This window comes from Colius striatus, chromosome 5, assembly GCF_028858725.1.
Source record: "Colius striatus isolate bColStr4 chromosome 5, bColStr4.1.hap1, whole genome shotgun sequence".
NCBI lineage: Eukaryota > Metazoa > Chordata > Aves > Coliiformes > Coliidae > Colius > Colius striatus.
This window is the reverse complement of record NC_084763.1, coordinates 28,143,384-28,166,509: the sequence shown is the minus strand read 5'-3', so window position 1 is coordinate 28,166,509 and position 23,126 is coordinate 28,143,384. Positions and strand designations below refer to the sequence as shown.

The 23,126-nt window shown below is 38.9% G+C and overlaps 1 protein-coding gene across 2 annotated transcripts in view; it reads left to right on the top strand.

Annotated features, from left to right (window-relative positions):
• BZW2 (basic leucine zipper and W2 domains 2) overlaps positions 1-22,753 on the top strand; it is a 59,039-nt gene extending 36,286 nt beyond the window's left edge. For both annotated transcript variants that reach the window (XM_061996962.1, XM_061996961.1), the window contains exons 6-12: positions 4,109-4,244; positions 8,142-8,251; positions 10,047-10,217; positions 10,689-10,835; positions 13,752-13,890; positions 20,558-20,680; positions 22,298-22,753. In XM_061996962.1, coding sequence (XP_061852946.1) covers positions 4,109-4,244; positions 8,142-8,251; positions 10,047-10,217; positions 10,689-10,835; positions 13,752-13,890; positions 20,558-20,680; positions 22,298-22,326 — 855 coding nt within the window. In that variant the 3' untranslated portion in view covers positions 22,327-22,753. The remainder of the gene's footprint in view (positions 1-4,108; positions 4,245-8,141; positions 8,252-10,046; positions 10,218-10,688; positions 10,836-13,751; positions 13,891-20,557; positions 20,681-22,297) is intronic.
• Positions 22,754-23,126: the final 373 nt, after the last annotated feature.

Here is a 23,126-nt window from a genome sequence, read left to right as displayed (position 1 = left end):
TGGAAGTGGGTTTTTTTGGCAGAGTCATTAGGCAGCTGGAGCACTTGGAGGAAAATTAGCTTTTCTCACAGAAAAAGTCATGCTAAAAACCTAAGGCAATACTGGCAGTTTCACTCTTAAAGAAGCAGATGGTTTCAGTGGGACATCAGTTACACTTGGACTTCATGATCTTAAAGGTCTTTTCAGGCCTAAATGATTATATGATTCTCTAATTCTCTTTCAAGACAGATTGTCTTAAATGGTATTATTTTTCACAAACGTCTGCTTTATGTCTTTTAGTTCATAATTTCGTCATTAGGACATTATTTCCCAGTACCTTTTCTCTTTTTTATGTGCTTCTAGCTTTCAAATACTTTTTCTTAACTCCCTTCCCCCCAAAATTGCCACTTACTCTTTCTTCTAGTGACATAAGCAAACCATACGTCTGAATTTTACATGTAAATTATTTTGTACAAACAATTTCAACAGAAGACAAAGACGTTTAAGTGCATTGCTCACCTGCTAGTTTTTGATATAGACAGCTTAAGACCCATGTCAACAGTTTGCAGTAAGCTCAGGAAAATGAGCCGTTTCAAAAGTGTGTTTATCTTCCTTGCATATGTATTTCCATTCAGGTCAGTGGATGAAGAATGCAATATTAGCTGTCTGCATGTGTGTGTTTTGCAGGTTTAAGTAACATTCTAAATAGTTGGGGTTTTTTTATTATCAAAATTGGCATAAGGTACAGATAAGCGTATTTTTTTGTCCTACTAGTAGTAAATATTACGGAGTCATATGAGGACATCAGAAGTACTGGGAGATGTTGCGAGGTCTTTTGTTTGTGTTCCTGTTTTCCTAATGAAAGAAGGCTAACTCAAGCTGGGAATTGTGACATAAGAGGAGCCTAACATTCTGAGATCAAGTGGGAAGTAAAATGAGATGCTTTAAATCATCGAAATTTAAGGCAAGAATGAGTCAGCAGATAGATGTTACGTTAGCTGCCTTCTTCATTGCTGACAATTCAGTGCTGTCTACAGATATGACAAACTGTCAGATGCTAAAGCAACAAACCACTTCAGATAATGAAAATATAAAGAGATCTCACACTCCCTGTGTGGATAAAATTGCTTAATTTTTACTATTTATGCTTCCAGATTGCAAGAGGAGAGCAGAAGCTTTTGTTCTTCCTGTATGCCTTTTTAATGTTCTGTGCATGTCTTTTCACTCAGAGTCTGTGCTTAAAAGACTTTTTCTCTAAAGCCGAAAATAGCCTGGAACAGCACGTTAGGTCTGGTTGTGTACTTATTAGGCATTCTGAACTCCCACTTAAATAGCTGGGAGTTCTTATAACTGTGATAGAAATGCAAAATTTTGAGCCAGAATGGTGCATTTTATGCCTGAAATCGGTCTGTATCTGTAACAAAAGCAGTAGTGCCAGTGCTTGGCTAACAGCAGGGAAGCATCAGCCTGGAGAACTTTCTGTGGGTGGTTTAGTACTATTCTGAAATGATTTGGATGTTCTGTAACTTCCCCGCTGAGGTTTGTAGTCATGATGCTAAAAGAAGAACTCTTAAAGCAATCAACAATAAAAATCTGAAACAACAGCTTCCAACTGAATGTTTTGTTCTTTTTGATGATTTTAGATTTGATTTAGTAAAGATTTTGATTCTTCTTAACACCCAGTCTCCAGCTAAGTTAGAACACATTTCACAGTTTCTTGAAAGTATAGAATAATATTCTTGAACAGCAGAAGATGACATGTCTAAGTTCATTTGAACTGCTTTTCAAAAATATTGCTAATAAAAAATTATACTAGTAGCACCTGAAGTAGCTAGTAACTACTTTAAGTAGTGAGAGCTGTGTAGAAGATGAGGTTCCTGCTTAGAACACAGTGCAGTGGGGTACAGTTAAAGAACACCAACATCCAGATTCATCCTAAGAGACTTGCAAGCAGCATTTTTCAAAGGAAAGGCAAGACAATGATCCTGTGACGTTCATAGATTTCAGAAGATTTATGCTTAGAAGTAGGTCAAAACCTGGTCTCTCATGTTAAAGTAGTCAGAGTGACTGCTTTCTAATCAAAATCCTCAGGAGCTGAAGGAAGAAAAGTAGACTACACAGAAATCAAAGCTATTTCCTCTTTGCTAACAGTCTCAGTCCTACAGTAAAGCACAACAGGTCTAATTTGTATTTTTTATCTTGTGCAGATACATTTTGATACAGTATTGTTGGTAAAGCTTGTATAACGAAAACCTTTAAATGTCCAGGCCTCCATTTGACACTAGGTTTATATTGAAATTCTGTAAAAATGTTTCCAGTCTTCCCTTTAAATGTAGGCCTGGAGTTCTTTTACCTGCACCATTATATATACCGGTTAATTACTGCATTTGGATATACAGCACACAGCTTGTTTCTCATCCACATATTTAGAAATAATAATTGCACTCATCTGCATCCCAAATTTTTATACATTTTTTGGTTGTGAGTGATTTGTCAAAATAAAACTGCACCTTGATATTTTACAGCTCTAAATGTTTTCTCTTAGATTAAAACTGTATGTTGCAATCATTTAACTGAAGCCCGCTTAAAAAAAAGCCTGTTGTTGAATCATTCAGGCCTGTGTAAGCTGTAATTTAAAGCTGATATTATTATGTAAGTACTACTGTATGAATTGGGTGTTTTCTGTTCACTGATAGCAGAGCTATTCATAAAACACTGCGTAAGTTTTAATAACTTCATTACTTTCCGTATTTTTAAGCTATCACGACATTCAGAAAGCTTTGCAATTAATGTCGAGCCGGTTCGATATCTTGAAGAGTAGCTTCCCTGTCCGTGGAAACAAACAAGCACAGGGACACGTGTGATGTTCTGCCCCTTTGTATGGGTAGCACTTGGTGATTAAGAAATACCCAAGTTGGAAACTGGTTTGGAATTTTCCATCAGAACAATCTGTTCTGCACTGATTACATCTATTCATGTATTGCTCATTTGAAGAAGAAAAAACAGTGTTACGACAGCAGAAGGTGCCTGAATGAAGTGCTGGTAGATGAAGAAGGAAATGAGAATTCCTTTTTAAACCAGAAATGAATGTCTGCAGACTTTCTTCTTTCTTTTTTTCCCTTTTATTTCTTTTTCTTTTTGTGGTGACAGTAAATTTGTAAGTCAGCTTCTGATGGAGTCCGCAGCTTTTTGCAGTGAAGTTGTCCTTTGCTGTCTAGCACCCTTTTTCCCATCATACATTTTATGATTGCTAACAACATGTTCAGAAAATGTTGTTAACAGTAATGCTATTAACAAAATCTCATTTTGTGCTTTTTTCCTGATGTAAAGAAGAGGTATAATGCACTTCATTAATCTACTTTCAAGTCATTCATTTTAACATATGAAATTAAGATATTTAAAATCGACTTAATTGCCACTTTTAGACTTTTAAGAGGTAAATATGTAGTTCAGATCTTCTAGCTCTTAAGATGGTGACATTTATAATTTTTCTCAAGATATTTGTTCACTTTTCTAATTTGTAGTTGGAATGGTGAGGTCTTAAAGCAACTTTTGTTGTTCTTTGTCCTTTGTCAGCTTTATCAAGAATGTCTGAACCTGAAATAAATATTTTTCTTTATCCAATAGAGAATCTGTTGTATTTGTGCTGTGTTCCCTTCCCCAAAAGGAAAAGAGGAGACTTTATCCTTTTATTGTTTGCAGGAGCAATGTTTTTTCTTTTTAAGCTAGAAAATGAACTGCAACTTTGTGGATCTTAGTCCAAGGTCTGAAGAACAGGCTCCTGTTAGCCTGTTGAAATCAGCAAGTCTGTAATCTTGTCATTTCTGTGGGTCTCAAGCCTTCAACAAGCGCTTTTACTTTTATGCAAATACACATGTATTTGGAGAAGACAGGCCTTTTGTCCTCAAATAAGGCCGTATTCTGCATGCTTGCGCCCTTATGAAAAGTGAAATTGTAAGCAATTAGTGAAATGACACTGCCATGCTTTGGAACACATTTCAGTGGTTATTAATTATAGTTGAATTTCTTGAGAATTAAGAAATTAAACTGTCTGCTAATATTTGTTCTATCTACTACCATTGCTCGTGGTTCAAATATATATTTCCTTTTTTTCTTGTCTGACCTGCAGCTTCTACTGTTTCTTAAAGCCTTTACGGAGACAGAACAGACAAAGCTGGCAATGCTTTCTGGCATTCTGTTAGCCAATGGGACTCTTCCTGCTACAATTTTAACAAGCCTCTTCACTGACAATATAGTTAAAGAAGGTAATTTTCTGTAGTAACTTTTTTCTTTCATTAAGTTGAATGGGAGATATATTTTATTGCAGTACATTTTGTATTTTGGAAGACTGTAACTGTACAGTAGAAGTCAGTATTTAGAAGTAGAAGCATATATAAGACAAAAACAGTCAACATGCTTTGTGAAATATATGAAGAGGGCAGTTAAAACACAGGAAAAAAGCAACAAAAAGACAAAAGAAACCTCAAAGGATTTATGGTTTTTTGGAAGTTATATATGTGTGTGCAAAATTTAGGAAATATATATTCTTATGTTACTATAAAAGCATGAAATAGAACATCTATTCCTGAGATATGTCTGGTAGCATTGTTTCAAGTGTTGTCAAAATCTTGTGCATGTGAGTGTGGAGTGGAGCAGAGAGAATATGCAGGCAGTTTGGATGTTTCAAAAGAAAAAAAAAAAAAAACAAATCAAACCCTTATTTTGCCTTCATACCAGTAGTGATCAGTTACTGGACTTGTGTTTGCTATAAGATGAGTAGCTTCAGTCTTAGGATAAAATGCCATTTTGAGATGACTTTTTTTTTTGAGGGGTTTTATTTAGTTGTTTATAGCCATTTAACATGGAGTCCTGATTTCCCAAGTACTTACTCAACAATGTCTGTCTCTGTAAGTTACTGACTACTTGAAATAATTGCAAATGCACTGTCAGTGTTTAACAGTTCTTATGAAATGTTTTTGGCTTTGTTAAAGAGCTATATATTAGCTAAAATGTATTCTGTTTTTTTTAAACAAAGTATTCTATCTTCATGTTCTCGTTTGCAGCATGCTAAATTTGTTTTCTAAGTGATGCAGAGAGAAAAGCCACAGCTGCAGCTTTTCTCTTTCATCACTCACAGCTTTTGGAATCAGAATTAAACTAGGAGAAAATTCAAAAAAAGCACTAATCTGTATCTTAGGGTGATTGGCTGCAAAGTTTTAGAATCAGAGGCTGTTCCTAGTTATAGAAAGAGGCATCTGAAAACTCACATTTTTAAAGCTGAATTTGTTGTATTTAAAGTGTTATATTTTTAGGAACACATTTATTATGTACAAAATCCTAAAACAAATTCCATTTGTGTTATGAACTTACATTTCTAGGAGCCCTGAACATTTATCAGGAACTTACATATACTTTTGGCTCTTGGTTGATATACACTAAAAATGTACGTGTGTCAGCATTTGAGCAAAAGATTGTTCAAACGGTGTTCTGGAATAGATCTTTTTACAGAAGAATTAAAGATGAGAAAATAATTGAAAAACAGGAAAAAGAACAAGGCTTAAAATAGGTAGATCATATGAAAATAAAATTGGTACCTTTTTTTATTTACAAAAAAAAATACTGCAGGCAGGTGAGGTTAAACACATGAGGAAACAATTATGGACAGGAGAGAGAGAAATATAACGAACAGTTTGTGAGTTGAGGTAAGGATAGAGAGATCGTGCAGCAGGCAAAACAGACTCAATCTAGGGAAAAAAAGGTTTGATTTATTAAGGGAACAAGAACAGGGAGATAAGAAACAACCAAATCTTAAAAACGCCTCCCCCCACCCCCCCCCTCTTCCCAGGACTCTCCTTCCTTCCCCATCAGTGGTGCAGGGGATGGGGGATGGAGGTTGCAGTTGTTTCATTACAGATGGACTTTGCTGATGCTTCTTCTCAGGGGGAGGCCTCCTCACACTTCCCACTGCTACACTGTGGGGTCCCTCCCCACGGGAGACAGTCCCTCACAAACTTCTCCAGCATGGGGCCTCCCACGGGGGCAGCTCTTCACACCCTGCCCTAATGTGGGTCACCCATCTGGAGAACAGTCCTTCAGGTACTGACTGCTCCAGCCTGAGTCCCTCACAGGATCACAAGTCCTGACAGCAAATCTGCTCTGGCATGAGCTTCTCTCTTCCCACAGACTCCTAGGTCCTGCCAGGAGCCTGCTGCAGTGTGGGGCTTCCCACAGAGTCACAGCCTCCTTCAGGCATCCACCCGCTCCAGCGTGGGGTCCTCCACAGGTTGCGAGTGGATCTCTGCTTCCCAGTGGCCTCCCGTGGACTGCAGGGGGACAACCTGCTTCACCATGGTCCTCACCACAGGTCTTTCAGGCCATAAGCTCTCTCCTTCTCCACTGACCTTGGTGTCCGCGAAGATGTTTTCTCATTCTCACTCCCTGTTGCTGCTGCAGTTTTGCAACTGCACAACAACTTCTTCCCCTTCTCAAATATGTTATTCATAGAGGCATTACCTCCATCACTAATTGGCCAGGCCTGGGTCAGGTGCAGGGTCCATTTTAATGTTGACTGGCCCTAACCCTGTGGGCTACTGGGGAAGCTTCTAGCAACTCTTTGTTTAAAGAAGCCACCCCTGTAGCTCCTGCACTACCAAAAAACCTGACCCAGGCAAAACCACTTCATACATAAGGGTAGACCATGTGGACGGGAAATCTGTCAAATTCAAGACAAATGCCTGATTCATTTTAGAGTTGCCCTTTTTCAGTGTTTTACTGTCATGTGTGGATAGAAAAAGAAGCATCTTTTGCGGGAGGCTGGTGTGTTTCTAGTAGGTTCACTTGGAACCTGCTGTGCAACATGTAAAACCAGCCTTAAGTAGTATTTGTTGACCTCTCTTGGCGTGACATTGTGCACCCATGATTCCAGGCAGTATTTCTCTAAGGATTGTGCCTTACAACTGAGCTTTTGAAATAAGGTTGCCAAAACTGTCATAACAATCAAGACCTGAATGAAAGTTAATGAAGTTTACACAGCCTCGGGAATAATCTCTTCTGTTCCTGTTTGATGACTCATTTAGTCGATGAATTCTAGAAATAAAACGAATGGATATCTATCTATAAAGTGTCTAAGAATGACAAGGCTACTTCCCCTTAGTAGTTCCCATCTAGCTCTCAGAGCTTCAGGACTGTTTGGAGGTGAAACAAAATTCTAACAACTGGTTGTTACAGAGCACACAGTTATCATTATCATGACTCTCAATAGCACTGCAAATGTTGATATGAGTGTAGTACAGAGAAGCAGAACTAGCCTAAAGGGGACCATCCTCAAGGATGAGCTGGGTCTCCACTTCAGAGACCTTTCAGCTTCCTTTCAGCTCCCTGCACTTGCCACTCACAGCCAAGAAGCCAGAGGAGATTCATGATGGTGCTGCTCTAGTAACATGTGCCAGAGGGAAATAAAAGGTGTGGGAATAGTTTCCTGCTCCTCTGGGAAAACTACAGCAAGTGGAGGCAAAGTTTGTTTGATTTCATGTACAAAATACTAGGTTGTGCCTTGAGGAAGCAATTTTTCCACTTAACATAGTATTTATGCCTAGTCCTACAAGCTGCTAAATTCCTCCTAGGAGGATGGAGTACAATCAGTTACCTATAAGTTTCAAAGTTATTTAACCTTAATCCAGGACTTGCTAAAAATTCCTTTTAAGGTATGTTTTTTTCAGTTCATATCCCTACATTTTTTTATTTTGTGTCTTCATTTCCTATAACAGATTTCATATGTAAGTTTTCATTTTACATTGGACTTGGTCTGTGAATTGAGGCAGGAAAATAATTGAAAAAAAAATCTTTGAACAATAGAATGGAGATAGGTCATACAGAATGAAGAGATTTTCAATCAATATAGGAAAATAATGGAAAAAAAAGATCTTTGAACAATAGAATGGAGATAGGTCGTACAGAATGAAAAGATTTTCAATCAATATAGCATACTTTAGAAAATTAATGCTGCATTGAAGAAGAAAATGAAGAAAATTTCAATTCTACCTGTAATAAATGTATTTTCATTCCATATTCTTGTAATCATTTTGTAACCTTGCAATTCTTACAGCCATTTCTCATCCATGTTGAAAATTGCTGAAGTGTGTTCTGTGTTTTTTCTCAAACAGGGATTGCAGCCTCTTTCGCTGTAAAGCTTTTTAAAGCATGGATGGCAGAGAAAGATGCCAATTCTGTTACCTCTGCTTTAAGAAAAGCCAACCTTGATAAGAGATTGCTAGTGAGTAAAATATTCTTTCAATAATCTTCATCTCTCCTTGGGAAAGAGAAGGACATAAAATGCAGATGGCAGTCGCTGTAAGCATGTTAACTCCCCCTCAGTGTCTCTTAGCATTTTTTAAATATTTTGAATCACAGCAATATTGTTAGGGCTGTAGCGCTGATACAGGTTCAGAAATATTAAATATCACGTGTTTTTACCTTCTGTCTGTATTTCTCCTGTAGTTAAATGCCTTCTGAAAGACTGTATGTATGGGATTTGGGAATTAATTAAATGGGTTATTTATCTAACCACTGCTAACGAAACACACACTAACAACAATGTTGTATGAAGACTTTTTTAAAATATGTTTTACTTTTGTAAATAAAAAATAAAGTATAAAGGGTTATGATTAGAATATATTTCCAAAGCAACAGTGTTTAAATAGCATAGTGAAAGCACAGTAAGCTAATTTTCTGCAGCACTAGCCATCTGGGTAGCATAAACAGTCACACAATCATGACAGCAGACCTAGTAGAAGCAATGCAGGAAGGCTTTCAGCCTTTGAACTCAAAACCTGTGTTTGTAGCAATGGCCTGAGGTATTTAGAGCACATATGAATATGCAGCAGTCATGTGTTTTTTTTCTTCCAGTGCCTTTCTGAAGATCAATAGTGTTTCTTTTTAATCCTCAAAAAGATTGCTGCTTCAGTAATCCTGTTGAATGCACTACATCCTGTGTAGCCCTGCCTGGAGAATTTCACCAGTATTTCCTGTTTCTACCTCAGTAATTTATGATTAAGCAAGAATCTTTCAAAAATGAAGCAGCTTCTTCAATTTGTATTTGATTTTAAGGGTCCAAGTCATAAATAATTTGCCATAAAGCAGAGAAATGAGCTAATTACACCGTTCATTGGGAGGGAAGGAAGTAAACTGCATCTTATTTCTACGTCAGACTTGACTGACTTAAACTTTCAGCTATTGACTATCATGCTGCTGTATTAAACAACTATAAAGTATCAAATGATATTGCCCTTCAAGAAATTCTCTTAATCTCATTTCCAGTAAGTAAACAGAGCAAGGGTTTCTAGTTTCTTTGTAAAAGGGGAAAAAAAAAGTGCTGTCTATTTCACAAATCATTGTTAAACACCAAGAACTGAATGGTAAGCAAATGCTGTTGAATCCCAGCTAAAATGGAGCATTTGCCGCATCACATTTTTGGGAATAATTTTCGCCTTTCTGAGTGGATGGACTTAGTTAGAAATGCTACAGGAGTTAACGTTAACAGTATGTAGTGGATGTGTGATTTTTGTCGAATGATGCGTTAGTGGTAACGGTTGCTCAGCAGAGCAGTGACATCAGGCCAGAATGCCTGGGCTGCTTAAAGAACTGAAGAGGTAAATGTCTGGATGCACTGAGAGGGTATGGTAAATGTGCTTTGTGTGTAATGGCTTTACCAGCTGTTCCTTTGTACTTTCCCTTCAAAACTCTTGAAATCTGAAAAAGGTACAGGTTATCTGAGGACTGTTCTGAGCAACACCTTAAGCCCGTAACTATTTTAGGTACACACACTTCATGTGGAGAGGGTGTTACCTTCTTTTTGTATAACTAACTGACCACCATTTTTCCTTCCACTGTAATGAAACACAACTTTATGGATGAGATGTTGACTTTTCCAGTGTTAATACAAGGACTGACTCTTTTTTTAATTGCAGTACCAGGTGATCCACACAGTTAATTCTTAAAAACATTCCTTACATTGTATCAAGAGTCATAGTTGATCATTTATTTAACAGAGAGCATTCTTGTCTTTTTAGGAACTGTTTCCAGCCAACCGGCAGAATGTGGACCATTTTGCCAAGTATTTCACTGAAGCAGGTCTAAAAGAGCTCTCAGATTTCCTTAGAGTTCAGCAATCACTAGGGACTCGTAAAGAACTTCAAAAAGAGCTGCAAGAACGTCTCTCTCAGGAATGCCCAATTAAAGAGGTAAAGAGTGGTTTTCTGCAACTTCTGTTCATGCAATAATAGTCAAAGACTTAATTCAACAGTAGGTAAAGAGGAACAGAAATTTCCCTTGTTTTTCTTTAAATTATCTTGTTCAGAATACCAGTTTACTTTGCTTAAGACTAAAGCAACAAAACATCCTCTGGATTTGCAAGTGCAGCTGATTATGGGGTTTGGGGTTTTTTGTTCAGTTATACTTGGTTGGAATGTATTTCATTTAACTGCATTAACTGTTAGGTTGGAGGAGAGGGACAAAAACAGTCAAGTAATAGTAATGTCGTTAAGTAAAAATGTGTTAAATGCTTCCTTTTCATTATTCTTGTTCTAATTTTGTTTCTTATTACTTCTATACTGTGATGTTATTTGAAAATGACTACAAGTATTTGGTAAGTCAGTAGCATTTTTGATTGATTGGAAATCTTGTTTAAGACAGCAGTTTATTTCCTGCTCCAGGTAGTGCTTTATGTAAAAGAGGAAATGAAAAGAAATGAGCTGCCAGAGCCGGCAGTGATCGGTCTCCTGTGGACCTGTGTCATGAATGCTGTGGAATGGAACAAGAAAGAAGAGCTGGTTGCAGAGCAAGCCCTCAAACATCTAAAGGTGTGTACATGGGTGAAGAGGGGAAAGGCTGCTGTGAATTAACAGAATGCATTCTACAGCTGTCAAGTTTTTATCTGTTTAAATCCAGGAAATTTAGAGTTTTGAGGGCTGATGCTGAGCACATCAAGTATTGTGTATAGTCCCTTTTTTTGTTAAATGAATAGAAAATGGAGGTAGTTCAGATTATCGGTGGTCACAGTCTAAGTGCCTCTGCATTGTGCTTGCCAGCACTGCTGGATCGTGAGGAGCTCCTTGCATTGAAAACAATACCATGCAAATACAGGGACTCGGCTCTGCTCAGACCTGACCAGTAACCTGTAGGAACTGCCTTTGCAATGTCTTTGCTGGAAGCAAAGCAGTTTTGGGTGCATGATGAGGTGGCACCTGTGCAGGCTTTGCACAGAGCTGGTTAAATCTAGGTAGGACTGCTGAGTTCAGAATCTGGGAAGCAGTTGTTGCTGATGTTGACTGTGAGAGCTGGATACTCAGTGACACATCAATTAATAAGCCAGGAACACTGTACAGTGTGGTTACTCTGATCCAGGTACTGTCCTTTTGGATCAGAAAGCTGAATGCATAGAAAGATGGGCTTTCATTTGCTAAGTGATGATGGATTATAGTATCACAGTTGCATGTTGGCACAAAAAACTCTTGACCTTGAGGTGGGAAAAAAACTACCAAACCTGCGAACAATGCAGAGGCATTGCCATGGTTGATATTCCTCATCTAAGTCTAAAAGAATTGTGTGGTGCAAGACACTTGAACCGACAACAAAGGCAGAAGGGCTTTTCATCAGAACTAGTCCTTTTAAGCCGTTAATCCATGGACAGGAGAATACTTCCTCATAGCCAGGGGTGCAAAGATTTCCCTTAGGACAGAAGCAATCTGTACTTTATTCTTTATGGTAAAATGGATCTTAAGCTTGATCTGAATTCCTTTGTTCTCGTATTGGATGCCTCTCCATACTAGGGAGATCCCACGTTGGTTTAGCGTCTACTATTGCTGTCCTTTCATCTGAATTTGGTTTCCCAATCAGTCATCCTAGAAATGTACCTGTTTGGTATCTTGTGTAGTATTTGATGGTAAAATCAAATGCCTTGAAGTCTTCTCAGGTGACCCAAATAGTAGCAGAAAGACAAGGTAGTTTCCAGAAGGAGGAGAAATGTTGTTTTTCTTTTGATGTAAAAATTGATCACATCTCTTTGATTTGTAACAGAGTGTTTATTGAGATTTACTGTCTAGTACTGCAGGGCAAATTAACAAACACTTTTTTGAATATTTGAACATTAGGAAAAGAGAAATATAGCTGGCTTTGTACAAATATTGTTGACTGGATGCTTAGTCCCATGCATCTCACTGACCAAGCCATCAACTATGTGTAGCAACACTGAATTAGGTAAAGTATCTTGTCCTTGTCTTGATCAGGCATCTTTCTAGCTACATCTGCTGTGTGAAAACAGCACGACTGTACAACTTTTGCAGTGCTTTTACCAAAACAGTAGATTTTTTTTTTTTCTAAAGATAAGGCTATATCTGCAAGAGATTGAAAAATTCAGCCTCTGGTGTTAGCTACATTTAATCATTTCTCATTGTTACTTCTTAAGACAGTTTCTTCCAAAGTAGTAACATTGCCTGCCTGCCTAGCTCCTCTTGTTACAGTTGCTGTGTCATTTCTTGCTCTCTTTAAATTAATAGCCAATAATTATTTTGCAAACGACATTCTGGACCAACCTTTCAATTTTCAGTTGAATTTCATGCATTTTGATAGTTTTATTCTATGGATCATGTTGAGTAAAACCTTCAGGGCTTAGCCTCTTACAGAGACGTCCTGAAGTGTATGTACTTCTGAACATGCTCATCAGTGCTGCAGGTGGTGGGTGGTTTGTTACCTCACTGTGTCTGTCAGCAGCCCAGGTTGCACAGACCAGAACTCTGTCATATCAGACTGTTGCCAATCCCGCTGAAAAATGCCAAACCAAAAGCCTTACTGAAAATGATGAAGGAAGGCTGAACTGATCAGTGCAAAAACAATTGAAATAGTTACCTCAATGTGTATTTTGTCTGCAGGCTCTGAAGATCAAGGGTAATTTTTCTTCTCATCAACTTGGAAAAACGCTCTCAATATTACCTTAAATTTAAGACTGCAGTCTTAGCTGGACTTGTCACAGGCTAAGAGGAAAAGAAATCGGAGAGACATGGGTATAAACACTAGTTTTCATGGAAAGAATGAACAGGATGTGGTCTCTTAACGTAGTTTATACTTTAAGACCTAAGTGGGAAAAAATGCAAACCAAAAAAGTTTTTGCTTTATCTTTTGTTGTAAACTCTGGGAGAAGACAACAAAATGTAGTGCTCCTGTATTGTCAGAATAACATTAGCAGCTAATACTGTGCTTTGCCAACATCTATGTTTACCAAAGCAAAAGTTGTCGTTAATGCTCTGATGGTGATAATGAGAAAAAATTGACACTTGATCACAGTTAAGCTGGAATAATTTAATTAAATTTCCTGGGGCTTCTGAAACCCCTGTGAAACTAGAGGGTTGTATTTTCATGCACTTAATCATTGGATGTCTTGTATTATGAACATCAGTAGAGCATCACTCCTAAATCAGCAGTGTGCTACCTTGTGAAATGTGCAAACAGCAAGATGTGAACTTCATTAACTGATTTTGCAAAATTAAGTATCTATAAGTGATACAGAGTTTTAGCTCACAGCATGCAGCACATCTTAGAAAAGTTGGTAAATATTTTTGTATATGCATTGTCCGTGTTCAAGAAAATGCAACTGATAACTAAATCTAAGGTTTTGGTGAAACAGATTTTCTGGGATGAAATTCATGCTGCATAGATTCTTTTTTTTTTTGTTTTTTAATATACTGACATGGATTTTGGTGTTCAACCTCTCTTCCATTCAGCAATATGCCCCCCTGCTTGCTGTCTTCAGCACTCAAGGCCAGTCAGAACTGATTCTTCTCCAGAAGGTGCAGGAGTACTGTTATGACAACATCCACTTCATGAAAGCCTTTCAGAAGATAGTAGTACTCTTTTATAAAGGTAAAAAGTCTATATTCACTGTTGTATACTGTGTGTGGGTGGATTCTCTGTCAACCACTCACGTACAATGTAATAAGAAACATACATTCTTCAGGTTTTGTATATGAGAAAGTTGTGTTGGCATTCAACTCCAAAATACCTTATGCTTTGATAGTTCAAAGGAGCATGTGGTAGCAGGAAAAGTCCAAACAAGCTCTTCTCTCTCAGTTGCGTTTATCCTGTAGTCAAGAAACGTGAGCAGGATCCAAGCACTATCCAGAGTCTGTTCAAGTGCAGTTTAGTCCTTGGATAAAAACAATTATAGGAAGACATTTCTATAAATGCCTGGCAAGTCCTCTCAGTAGGAAGATTTTTCAGGGAGGTGTTGTGTTTGTTACTCCCTCCCTGCCAGAAAGAGCTTTCCTAATTCTCTTTTCCTTTCCTTGCCAATTTCTTGCAGGTGCTGTAGTTTGAGAGATTTAGTTTTTGTTGTGAAGCTGACTTCTCAAGTTTATTCTGATCAGGTTGTCATAGAGACTAATGGTCTTGCACTGCGTGTGATGGATTGTGCCAAACAGTTTGTTCTGACATTCTCACTATAAATAGTTGAAGAAAAAAAATAAGCAGGAGTAGAAACTCAGTATTGATCTTTTTTCACTCTGTTGTGTCCAGGTACATGTTCAAGGCAAACAAGGCTAGACTGTTAAGATATTTTCATGGCTTCAGAGGGCAGGAGTGAATCGTGGGTTTATTTCTGTCCTTGTTTCAGTATAACATATGAAAAAGCAATAGACCTTGTCATTCTGCCCTCAGATTCTGTAATTTGCAAACAGTGACCAAGAGCACACTTGAAATGGCAACATGCAGCAAGCACTTTATTCAGTTTTCTTTGGAAAAGAAAATTCACTTCAGACACGGTGAATGGGTGCTGTAGCTGCTGTGTAGTTAGCCCATAGGTGATGGTTACACCAGAAATGATCTTGTGTAGGATTACCTTTGAAATTTTTATAAATTCATTACTGCCTTAGCCTGCAGGAGCAACCCTGACATTACCAAGTAATGTCAAGTATTTTTTAAAAATAAAATAAATCACTTAATTGTACATTAAACTTCACATGCTCCAAGAACTTGGTTCCTATCTACTCCGCTCACCCCATGTGCCCTTGCTCTGGCTCAGTGGATGTTCTTGGGCAGGCTTGTTAGGAAGACTGAGAAGACTTTAGCCTCAGCACTACAGGTGCCACAATATTGTTTAGGATTTGCATGATGTCTAGGAGGGTGTTTGGAGCTACTGTATGGCCTGCCAGTGAGTGAGTCAGCATGTTTAGTACTTGCCATGTCTGTGTTCACAGAATCACAGAATGGTAGGGTTGGAAGGGACATCTAGTGATCACCCAGTCCAATACCCCTACTAGAGCAGGGCCACCTAGATCGGGTCACACAGGAACATGTCCAGGCAGGTTTTGGAAACCTCCAGAAAAGGAGACTCCACACCATCCCTGGGCAGCCTGTGCCAGGGCTCCCTCACCCTCACTGGAAAGAAGTTTTTCCTTGTGTTTAAATGGAACTTTTCGTGTTCCAGAATATCCATTGTCCTGACACTGAATACACAGAAAAAAGTGCAGCCCAATCCTCTTGACATCCACTGATTAGGTATTTACAAGTGTTGATGAGATTCTCCTCTCAGTCTTCTCCAGGCTAAGCAGGCCCATGTTCCACAGCTTTTCCTCATAGGAAAGATGCTCTAGTCCCTGGTCATCCTGGTGGCTCTGTGCTGGACTCTCTCTAGAAGTTCCCTGTCCCTCTTGAGCTGGGGAGCCCAGAACTGGACACATATTCCAGGTGAGGCCTCACCAGAGCAGAGCTGTTCCCACCTGGAACACTTTGTGTAGGTGTGCCAGAGCACTGGTGCCTCTGCCCTCTGATGCAGTTGTGTGGCTGCACAGGTGCCAGCCCTTCTTGGACCCATTTGGGCTGAAGCTGGATCTGCCCCACTTGGCACTTACTGCTGCCTACTAGCAACTGCTCACTTTACTCTGTAGTCACTAGCCATAGGGCCCTTCTGAGTGCTGGACACAGTAAGGAAGACATCATCTCTGTCTAAGGCAGCTTTGAAAGTAAATAGTATCCATTAGGTGAAGACATGGTACAGCTTTAATCAGGGAAGATTCTGGAAGCACTAGACCTCCAATTCTTCTTTCTCCTATGTGACATTACCAAGTTTTAATGGCTCGTGGTTTTGGCTTGCCAGAGCCACGCTACCTGCCTCTGCTTTGTTTCAGTGCTGGTAGATCTCACCCTCTCTTTCTCAATTTATACCTACCCACTAGAAACAAACCATCAAGTCTTTAATGTAGGTCTGTTGCTGATGACAGTGTATCCCTCTATTTCCTAATAGTTAAGGAAAAGAGTCCCCAAAATCTAATATTGGCTATGTCAGTGGTGAGGGAACAGGAGATGTCTGTGTTCCTTTTCCTACTGTGCTTCAGGTGTAACCTGTAACAGGCTCTGGAGAGGTTTCAGGGTGCCCAGTGGACTTTTTCTAGTGACAAGCAGATGGAAATACAGCTATCTATCAGCATGAACTGAGACAGTTTATTGCCTATTGCTCATTATGAGGAAGTGCTTCCTGAGCATGAAGATAGTCATCAGTGATGATAGGCACCCATTCCACTCATGCCTTCACAAGTTTAGTTGTATGACTACTCTCATCAGCATGTTCAACAGCTTGTGTTCAAATCCTTCCCATATTTCTATCATAGAATGGCTCTTTGCTTTCCTGAGAATTACCTGGAAATACCTAAATATATTAACAGGAATGGTGGGGCTCATTAGCACCTAGAAAGTCTTGAAAGCCAGTGTTGTCTGGGGTTTTCTAATTCTGTCTCTAACAAAGAGGAATATCCTATCTTCCCTCAATGGAAGTTCAAGCCCTTTTTTCCCTTATGTGATTGCAGCTTCTTACCAGTTTGTAGGTATAATCTGCAAAAGCAGTTCACTTGCAAAAGGAAGAGTCACTTAAAGCTTGTTGACATCATTATCTTTGTATTCCTGGTACAGTACAGAAAAAAATAAGCTGTTCAGTTCTGTACTGGTCTTTGGCTATGATGTTACTTCCCTGGTTATTTTCTAAAGCCAGTGCAATTGTAGGTCTGCCAGCTGCATTTTGACCAGTAACCTAAAAGCCTGTTGAAGAGTAAGAATTAATAAGGTCTCCTGAGTGACACCTAGTGTTTGCCAGCCTCCTTGCTAGTTGTGCTTCCACTGTAAGATGTATGTTGATTTTTTTGATTAGTCCATCCCATGTTGCAGTGTGTCCCTTAACTGTGGGTAATATAAGCATTGTTGTTACTCAATTACATGCTACATATTGTATTCATTGTATTTCATTTTTAGTTTGTCTCCAACCTGGAAATTTCAAATGTGAAATCTTGATGCTATTAAAATTAATAACCGTTCCTTTCACGAGGATCAAGAATTTCATCCTTTGAACAGCAAACACCCTCAGCAGGCACAAAGCTCTGTGTACTTTTTGCATTAGAATTCAAGACAATATTTACAAAATACTGAAAAAAATCTATCTCAGCTGTGTGTTAAGTAATACTCTGGTGTGGGGCAGCACAATTTAGGCCTCATAGCTACTTTTGTGCAGTACTGAAATGTTGTGACCAAACAATGCAGACTTTATTCCTCAAATGTGTGTAAATTCTGCGCTTACAAGAACGGAATCTTCAAGTTCCACTCAATACACAGGTTTTGGTTTTTTTCATGGGACACAATTATGTTTAAATAATCTTCATTATGTAAGTACTTTATTTTGGCATATTTGGATGCAAAATTTTCCCAGCAAAAAACACCCCAAAAACATAAAGACTGTAACTGTGCTATGGGTGACATGCATTTAAAGAATCTTTGCCTGAAGGCTCTGTCTTCCCAACTGAGCTGGCTGCAATAGAGTTAAGTTTGCAGATTGATTGCCTGTGTTGGCAGCTGACAGGGTGTGCTTTTCCCTTTACTGCCGATGGCTATGCAGTTTGAGTTGAAAGCAGAAATTTGAACTGGGTGATTTAGTACAAAGCTGAGATCTGAACTTCAAGTAGCTTTCCAGTTAACCCTGCAGTAAAGACACTAGGTTCTTCAGTCTCTCTGCTCTGCAGTTTTTCCCTTTCATGAGGGATGTCCCTGGAGGCTCAGGCTGTGGGTGGTTTGAGTGGCAGTTGGCTGCACCTGCAGGAAAACCATCTCTCTTGGTCTGACATCACCTGGGACTGCAGTGAAAATGATGTGCACACGCCCACGAACCAGCGTTCAGCTTCAGCCACTGAAATGTATCTATAATCAACTTTAATGAGAAATAAGTATATAGATACAAAATTAATCATTCCTTCCTCCTGTCCCCCCCAGTGTTCCTGTTGCTTCAAAGCAACCTAGAGATATGATGATATGATCATGTCCTGCATGATTGTTTAATGGATCATCTCTGTGCTGACAGGAGAATATGATCTCTTACAAGCACTAGAGGCATGAATGTATTATAAATAATACTGCTCAGAAACACAAGGAGTTGCAGTTGTCTTTTTTGTAGTTGAATACATTTTGTTTTCTCTGCTAGTGTAGGAAGCTTATTGCTATGGAGTTACATACAGGCAAATTTTTCTTTCACCTGATTTTGAGAATGTTTTAATCTTTGAGGCACATAGTGAGATTGCATGCTGCTATTACCAGGTTTGGGGAGGGAGAAGTTCCCTCTTCCACTTTGGCAACAAACTCATTGAGCTTAGTCTGCAAATCAGAAGAAGTAAACTTAAGTCCTATTACTCTTGGGCCAAGATATGTGCCTACCTGGAGGAGCTTCCTCGTATAGTATTGTAATATGGACTGCAATGCAGCAACAAGCTTCTGCAGCTGCTTCTATACAGCAACTCCCTGTTTTCAAATATCCACAATGCCTAAGATCCAGCTAGAGCCTTGGGAGGGGGTTGCTGCACTCATTTCTATTTTATTTATGAAATCCCTCCTGGTTTTCTTTGCCTAACCCTAAAGATCATAATGAGTGTCAGACCTTGAGTAATTCTGCAGTGTGCACTTGTGTGAACTTTAGTACTTTGTGGTGACCATAAGCAACATGTTTGAAACCTCTTCCTTAACTCCAGTGTTTCAGTTGCATTGGAGGAACAGTCCACTGTGGTGGGTTGTGATTTCAGGAAGATGTGGCTTTGTGTGCCACTTCCAGGGTTCACTAAGTACTGAAAAGCACCCAGAGCCAGTGCAGTCCAGTTCTGTCTGCATCTTCACCGTACTGACAGTTTTGCAGCAAACTGCAGAAGTGTTTTTAATTTGCAAGAGTGTCTGAGAGACAAGGTAACTTCCAGTCACACATACTCAATAAATTCCAGATTTTCCAGGAGACTTTCATATTCAATAACTGTTGGATGTCTTGGGATAGTTTTGATGAAGTTCAAATGTATCCCTAGTTGCTTCCATATATTTTTCAACAGCATGTGTGAAATGTGTCTACTTCATCTCATTTGGTCAGATGCTTTGGGGTTCTAGTGTCCCTTCTTTCAACTTACCTTTTTCCCTTCCCTTCCTCGTCTGCTGTAACCTTTTGACTGAAGCAGAAGGTGGCGGTCAGGGTCGGCACAGTGGTAAGGGAATGCCAGATGGGTGGGAGGGCAGCAAGGAGCTCAAGGCAGCACTGAAGAGCTCAACGTAAATGTGTTGATTTTGCAGAGCAAAGGAGGGTAGCTTATTCTAAGACTAAAAGAATGGAAGATTTAATGAGATGTAGAAATCTGTCTTTGGTCTTTTTATAGAGCAAATACAGTTTGATTTTTTTGTTCTTGCCTCTTGCATTACATAACTGCCAAAATGCCATCGTGGTTCTCAGATTTTGCCTCTGCAGGCATCAATTACTGAGTTATTTGTCTTGGCTGGATTGCAGGAGCTTTGTTCCTGGGGCTAGAGGTCTGTTGCTAGACCTAGATTTGCATCTATTGGACACAATAAGTGTCCTTGCTGTTTGTTAGGATTTCTTTATTCTGAATCTCAGTCAGCCTCGCATTCCCTCACTGACAGCTATTTTGTTCTTTATGCTTGACAGAGAAATGTCAGCTGTGCTGTCCATCTGAGCCACCTATCTTTAAAATGGGTGGTCTGGATAGTGGCCTCAAAACTCACTAGCTAAAGACAATGTAAAACCTTGAGGGGAAAAATGATTACAGAAAATCCCTACTGGCTGTCTTTTAACTGTTCAATCAGGAGGTGTCTGTCACTTTGGATTTCTAGAGTCATGCACAGTTCTGTTGTCCAACAGCAAGAAAACACATGACATTTCTTATTATGGTAACTTCAAAGATGTGCAGACTGGATTTTTTTAATATACAACCATCTTGCATGGTGTATTTAAAGCAGAAGAATACAGAATTGTCCTTTAGAGAAGAACAATATTTGGTACTTTATTTTAAGCCTAATACGTTACTTGTTTTTGTTGCATCTGAAATCCCTTATATGCATCAGATATTCTGTAGTTGTAGCCTAATGTAGTTCATGCAAAGCTTGTTCCACTGTAATCATGTTAACTTATTTTATGCTGCCTTTAAAAAAAAATCCTTCCTCCCTTCATTGAAATTCTTCTAACCTCTAAAAATTCCAATGATTTTTTTACAAACACTGATCTGTATTTCAGCTGATGTTCTGAGTGAAGAAGCAATCCTCAAGTGGTATAAAGAAGCGCATGTTGCTAAAGGCAAAAGTGTTTTTCTTGACCAGATGAAGAAATTTGTGGAGTGGCTGCAAAACGCTGAAGAAGGTATGGATTACATTTAAAGAAATAAGGTTGTCTCTAGGTGACTCAAACTTACTTTTCCAGATTTGAGTTAAATCAGGCATATGAAGTATAGAGACTTAGAATAGAAAGCAGCAGGCCTGACTGCTCCAGTTTGTTTCCAGCTGTGTCTGAGCCTAACAGCACTTGCTGCTGCTTTTTAAGGTGTGTGGTGTTCTTATGAAGTCCTTAAATCATCAGGTACCTTTTGTCTATAGACAGTTCTTTAAGCTTCTGCAAGGAGGAAGGCTGTACTGCTGACAGCATGAAGTACCTACAAGTGAGTTTTCTGTCTTGGTGCCCTGTCTGCTGTTCAGGTTTGCACCAGAAGCAGGAGCATAACACGAGCCTGCCACTGCTGCTGTGCCTGAGCATGCATGGTCAGGCTGAGAGGGGTGGGCTATGTCTGCTGCTTTATTATGGTTATGGGGAAGAGAAGTAGTTTTTTTTTAGTCCATAAGTTTGGGATTTTTGTGTTCTGCATTGGTCTGTACTGAACAAATAAGTTACTTTTTTTGGTATGGAAAAGGAATTCCACATCAATTGAGAAGATCAGTCCATGAGTAATAGCTAAGGATATAATTATTAGCATTCATTTGCATCCATTTAATGTAATTAGTTTTAGAAACTTGGAACAAATACATAGTAATGCAAAGGAGCAGGTAAAACTTTGCAGCAGTTCACATGTACAGGTAGCAGTATAAAAATGGTGGCTCCTTTCACAACTGAAACTTCAGACTAGCAATCTTGGTTGGATTAAGCATTTTTTCCCCTTTAAATCTGCTCCTCGTTTGCCTTTCAGCTGTTCTTTATTTTTATCCTTTCCCACATGCCCCCTCTGCCAGATGTCCTTAATTACAAAGTCCAGTACAAATGGAGGCAAAATGTTGCCGTAAGAACACACAGACCATGTTTACTCTGAGAAACCCGATCCAGCGTGTAATATTTGTTGGCTGCAAACCCTTTCCTGTCGGATGAACACAGACAGAAATACAGCATGATGCAAAGTAGCTTTAGGTGACAAAAATACCATGTGTGTTCCTATTTCTAAATTACTTCTAAATAACTTCTGTCTTATGCTATATAAATCATATAAGAATTGTGTTTGTACAATTTCATACCTGCTGTAGGGTAACACCACAGAAGCCCTTCTAGATAGGCTGGATGATGATGATGATTGATATTTGCAGAGCAAATAAGTATAAAGGGTGTTTCCTGGATGATGGCAGTACAGCCTACTCCTAGAGATTAGGAGAGCAACCAAATAACGCTGATCCTTTATTGATTTAATCTCAGGTAAGCAGTTGCCTGGCTCTGCAGATGGGGACTGGAGTAATTCATAGCGATCTGGTTAAAATTCTAGTGAGAGATCTGTAAATGACGAGCTGCTCCTTGGAGGGCAGCAGAGATCATCTTAGTCTTCTGGAGCCGTGCGCCTCTTTCTGGCTTGCTGTTTCATCTGACAGCCTTTCCCAGGAAGTACTGGGTGTGATGAAAATTTTCATTGGAATTTTGGGAGGATACCTTCTTATTTTTACAGAATTACTTGCATCACTGTCCTTGTGCAACCTACATGAATTGTTGTACTTTTTTCTCTTCTAGAGTCGGAGTCTGAAGGGGAGGAGAACTGACATTGTTCGAGGAAGCACAATCTCAATCTAGGTTAATGCCAAATGCGCTTGGAATGCCATACTGTTCAAGCAAAGAGGCTTTACTTCAGTGTCATACAGAAAACTATAGGCTAGGCTTTCCTTTTGTTTAGAAGAATAAAGGATTTTAATGGAGCCCTGAGGCATTAGATGCTTTACTTGGGACTCTACCTCTGGCTCATTGTACACTAACTTAGGCAGAGACGTTCAGCAAGGAGCCATGTAGAAAAAGTGAAATTAAATACTTATGGACTCCTTTTTATTAACGGTCTTTTTCAGGTACTATGGTATATGAACACTCCAATTTCTGTTTATATAACTGTTTGGTCTGTGTTTGTAGCTCAATATTGGCTTGTGTATGTGATTTGACACCACCACATTTTTTTGAATAAATGGCTTTTATATCTTAGTTTTGTGGTGTTGGTGTGTATGCTTTCTACATTTGGCTTGCCAAGGTTTTTGTGATTCTTCAGGTGAAAACTACATAACAATGTCAAGAGGCTACCCAAAAAAATCAATATTTGTAGTTAATTGGGATCATTGTCTTATCTCTTTTTGCCAATGTTTCTATGTAAGTTTGGATGGATTAACCGTATGTCACAGCAAATGTTGATTCATTTCATTAATTCAAAGAAAATGTACAGGAAAAATCTGCAGAATCCCAGTTTTGTCTGTAAAAAATTTATGCAAATGATAAGTAGAATAATGCACTGTTCTCAGTGCAGACTACCCTCAGTTATTGGTGATGGCTAAATTTTGTGGGGAAAAAAACATTTCATTTT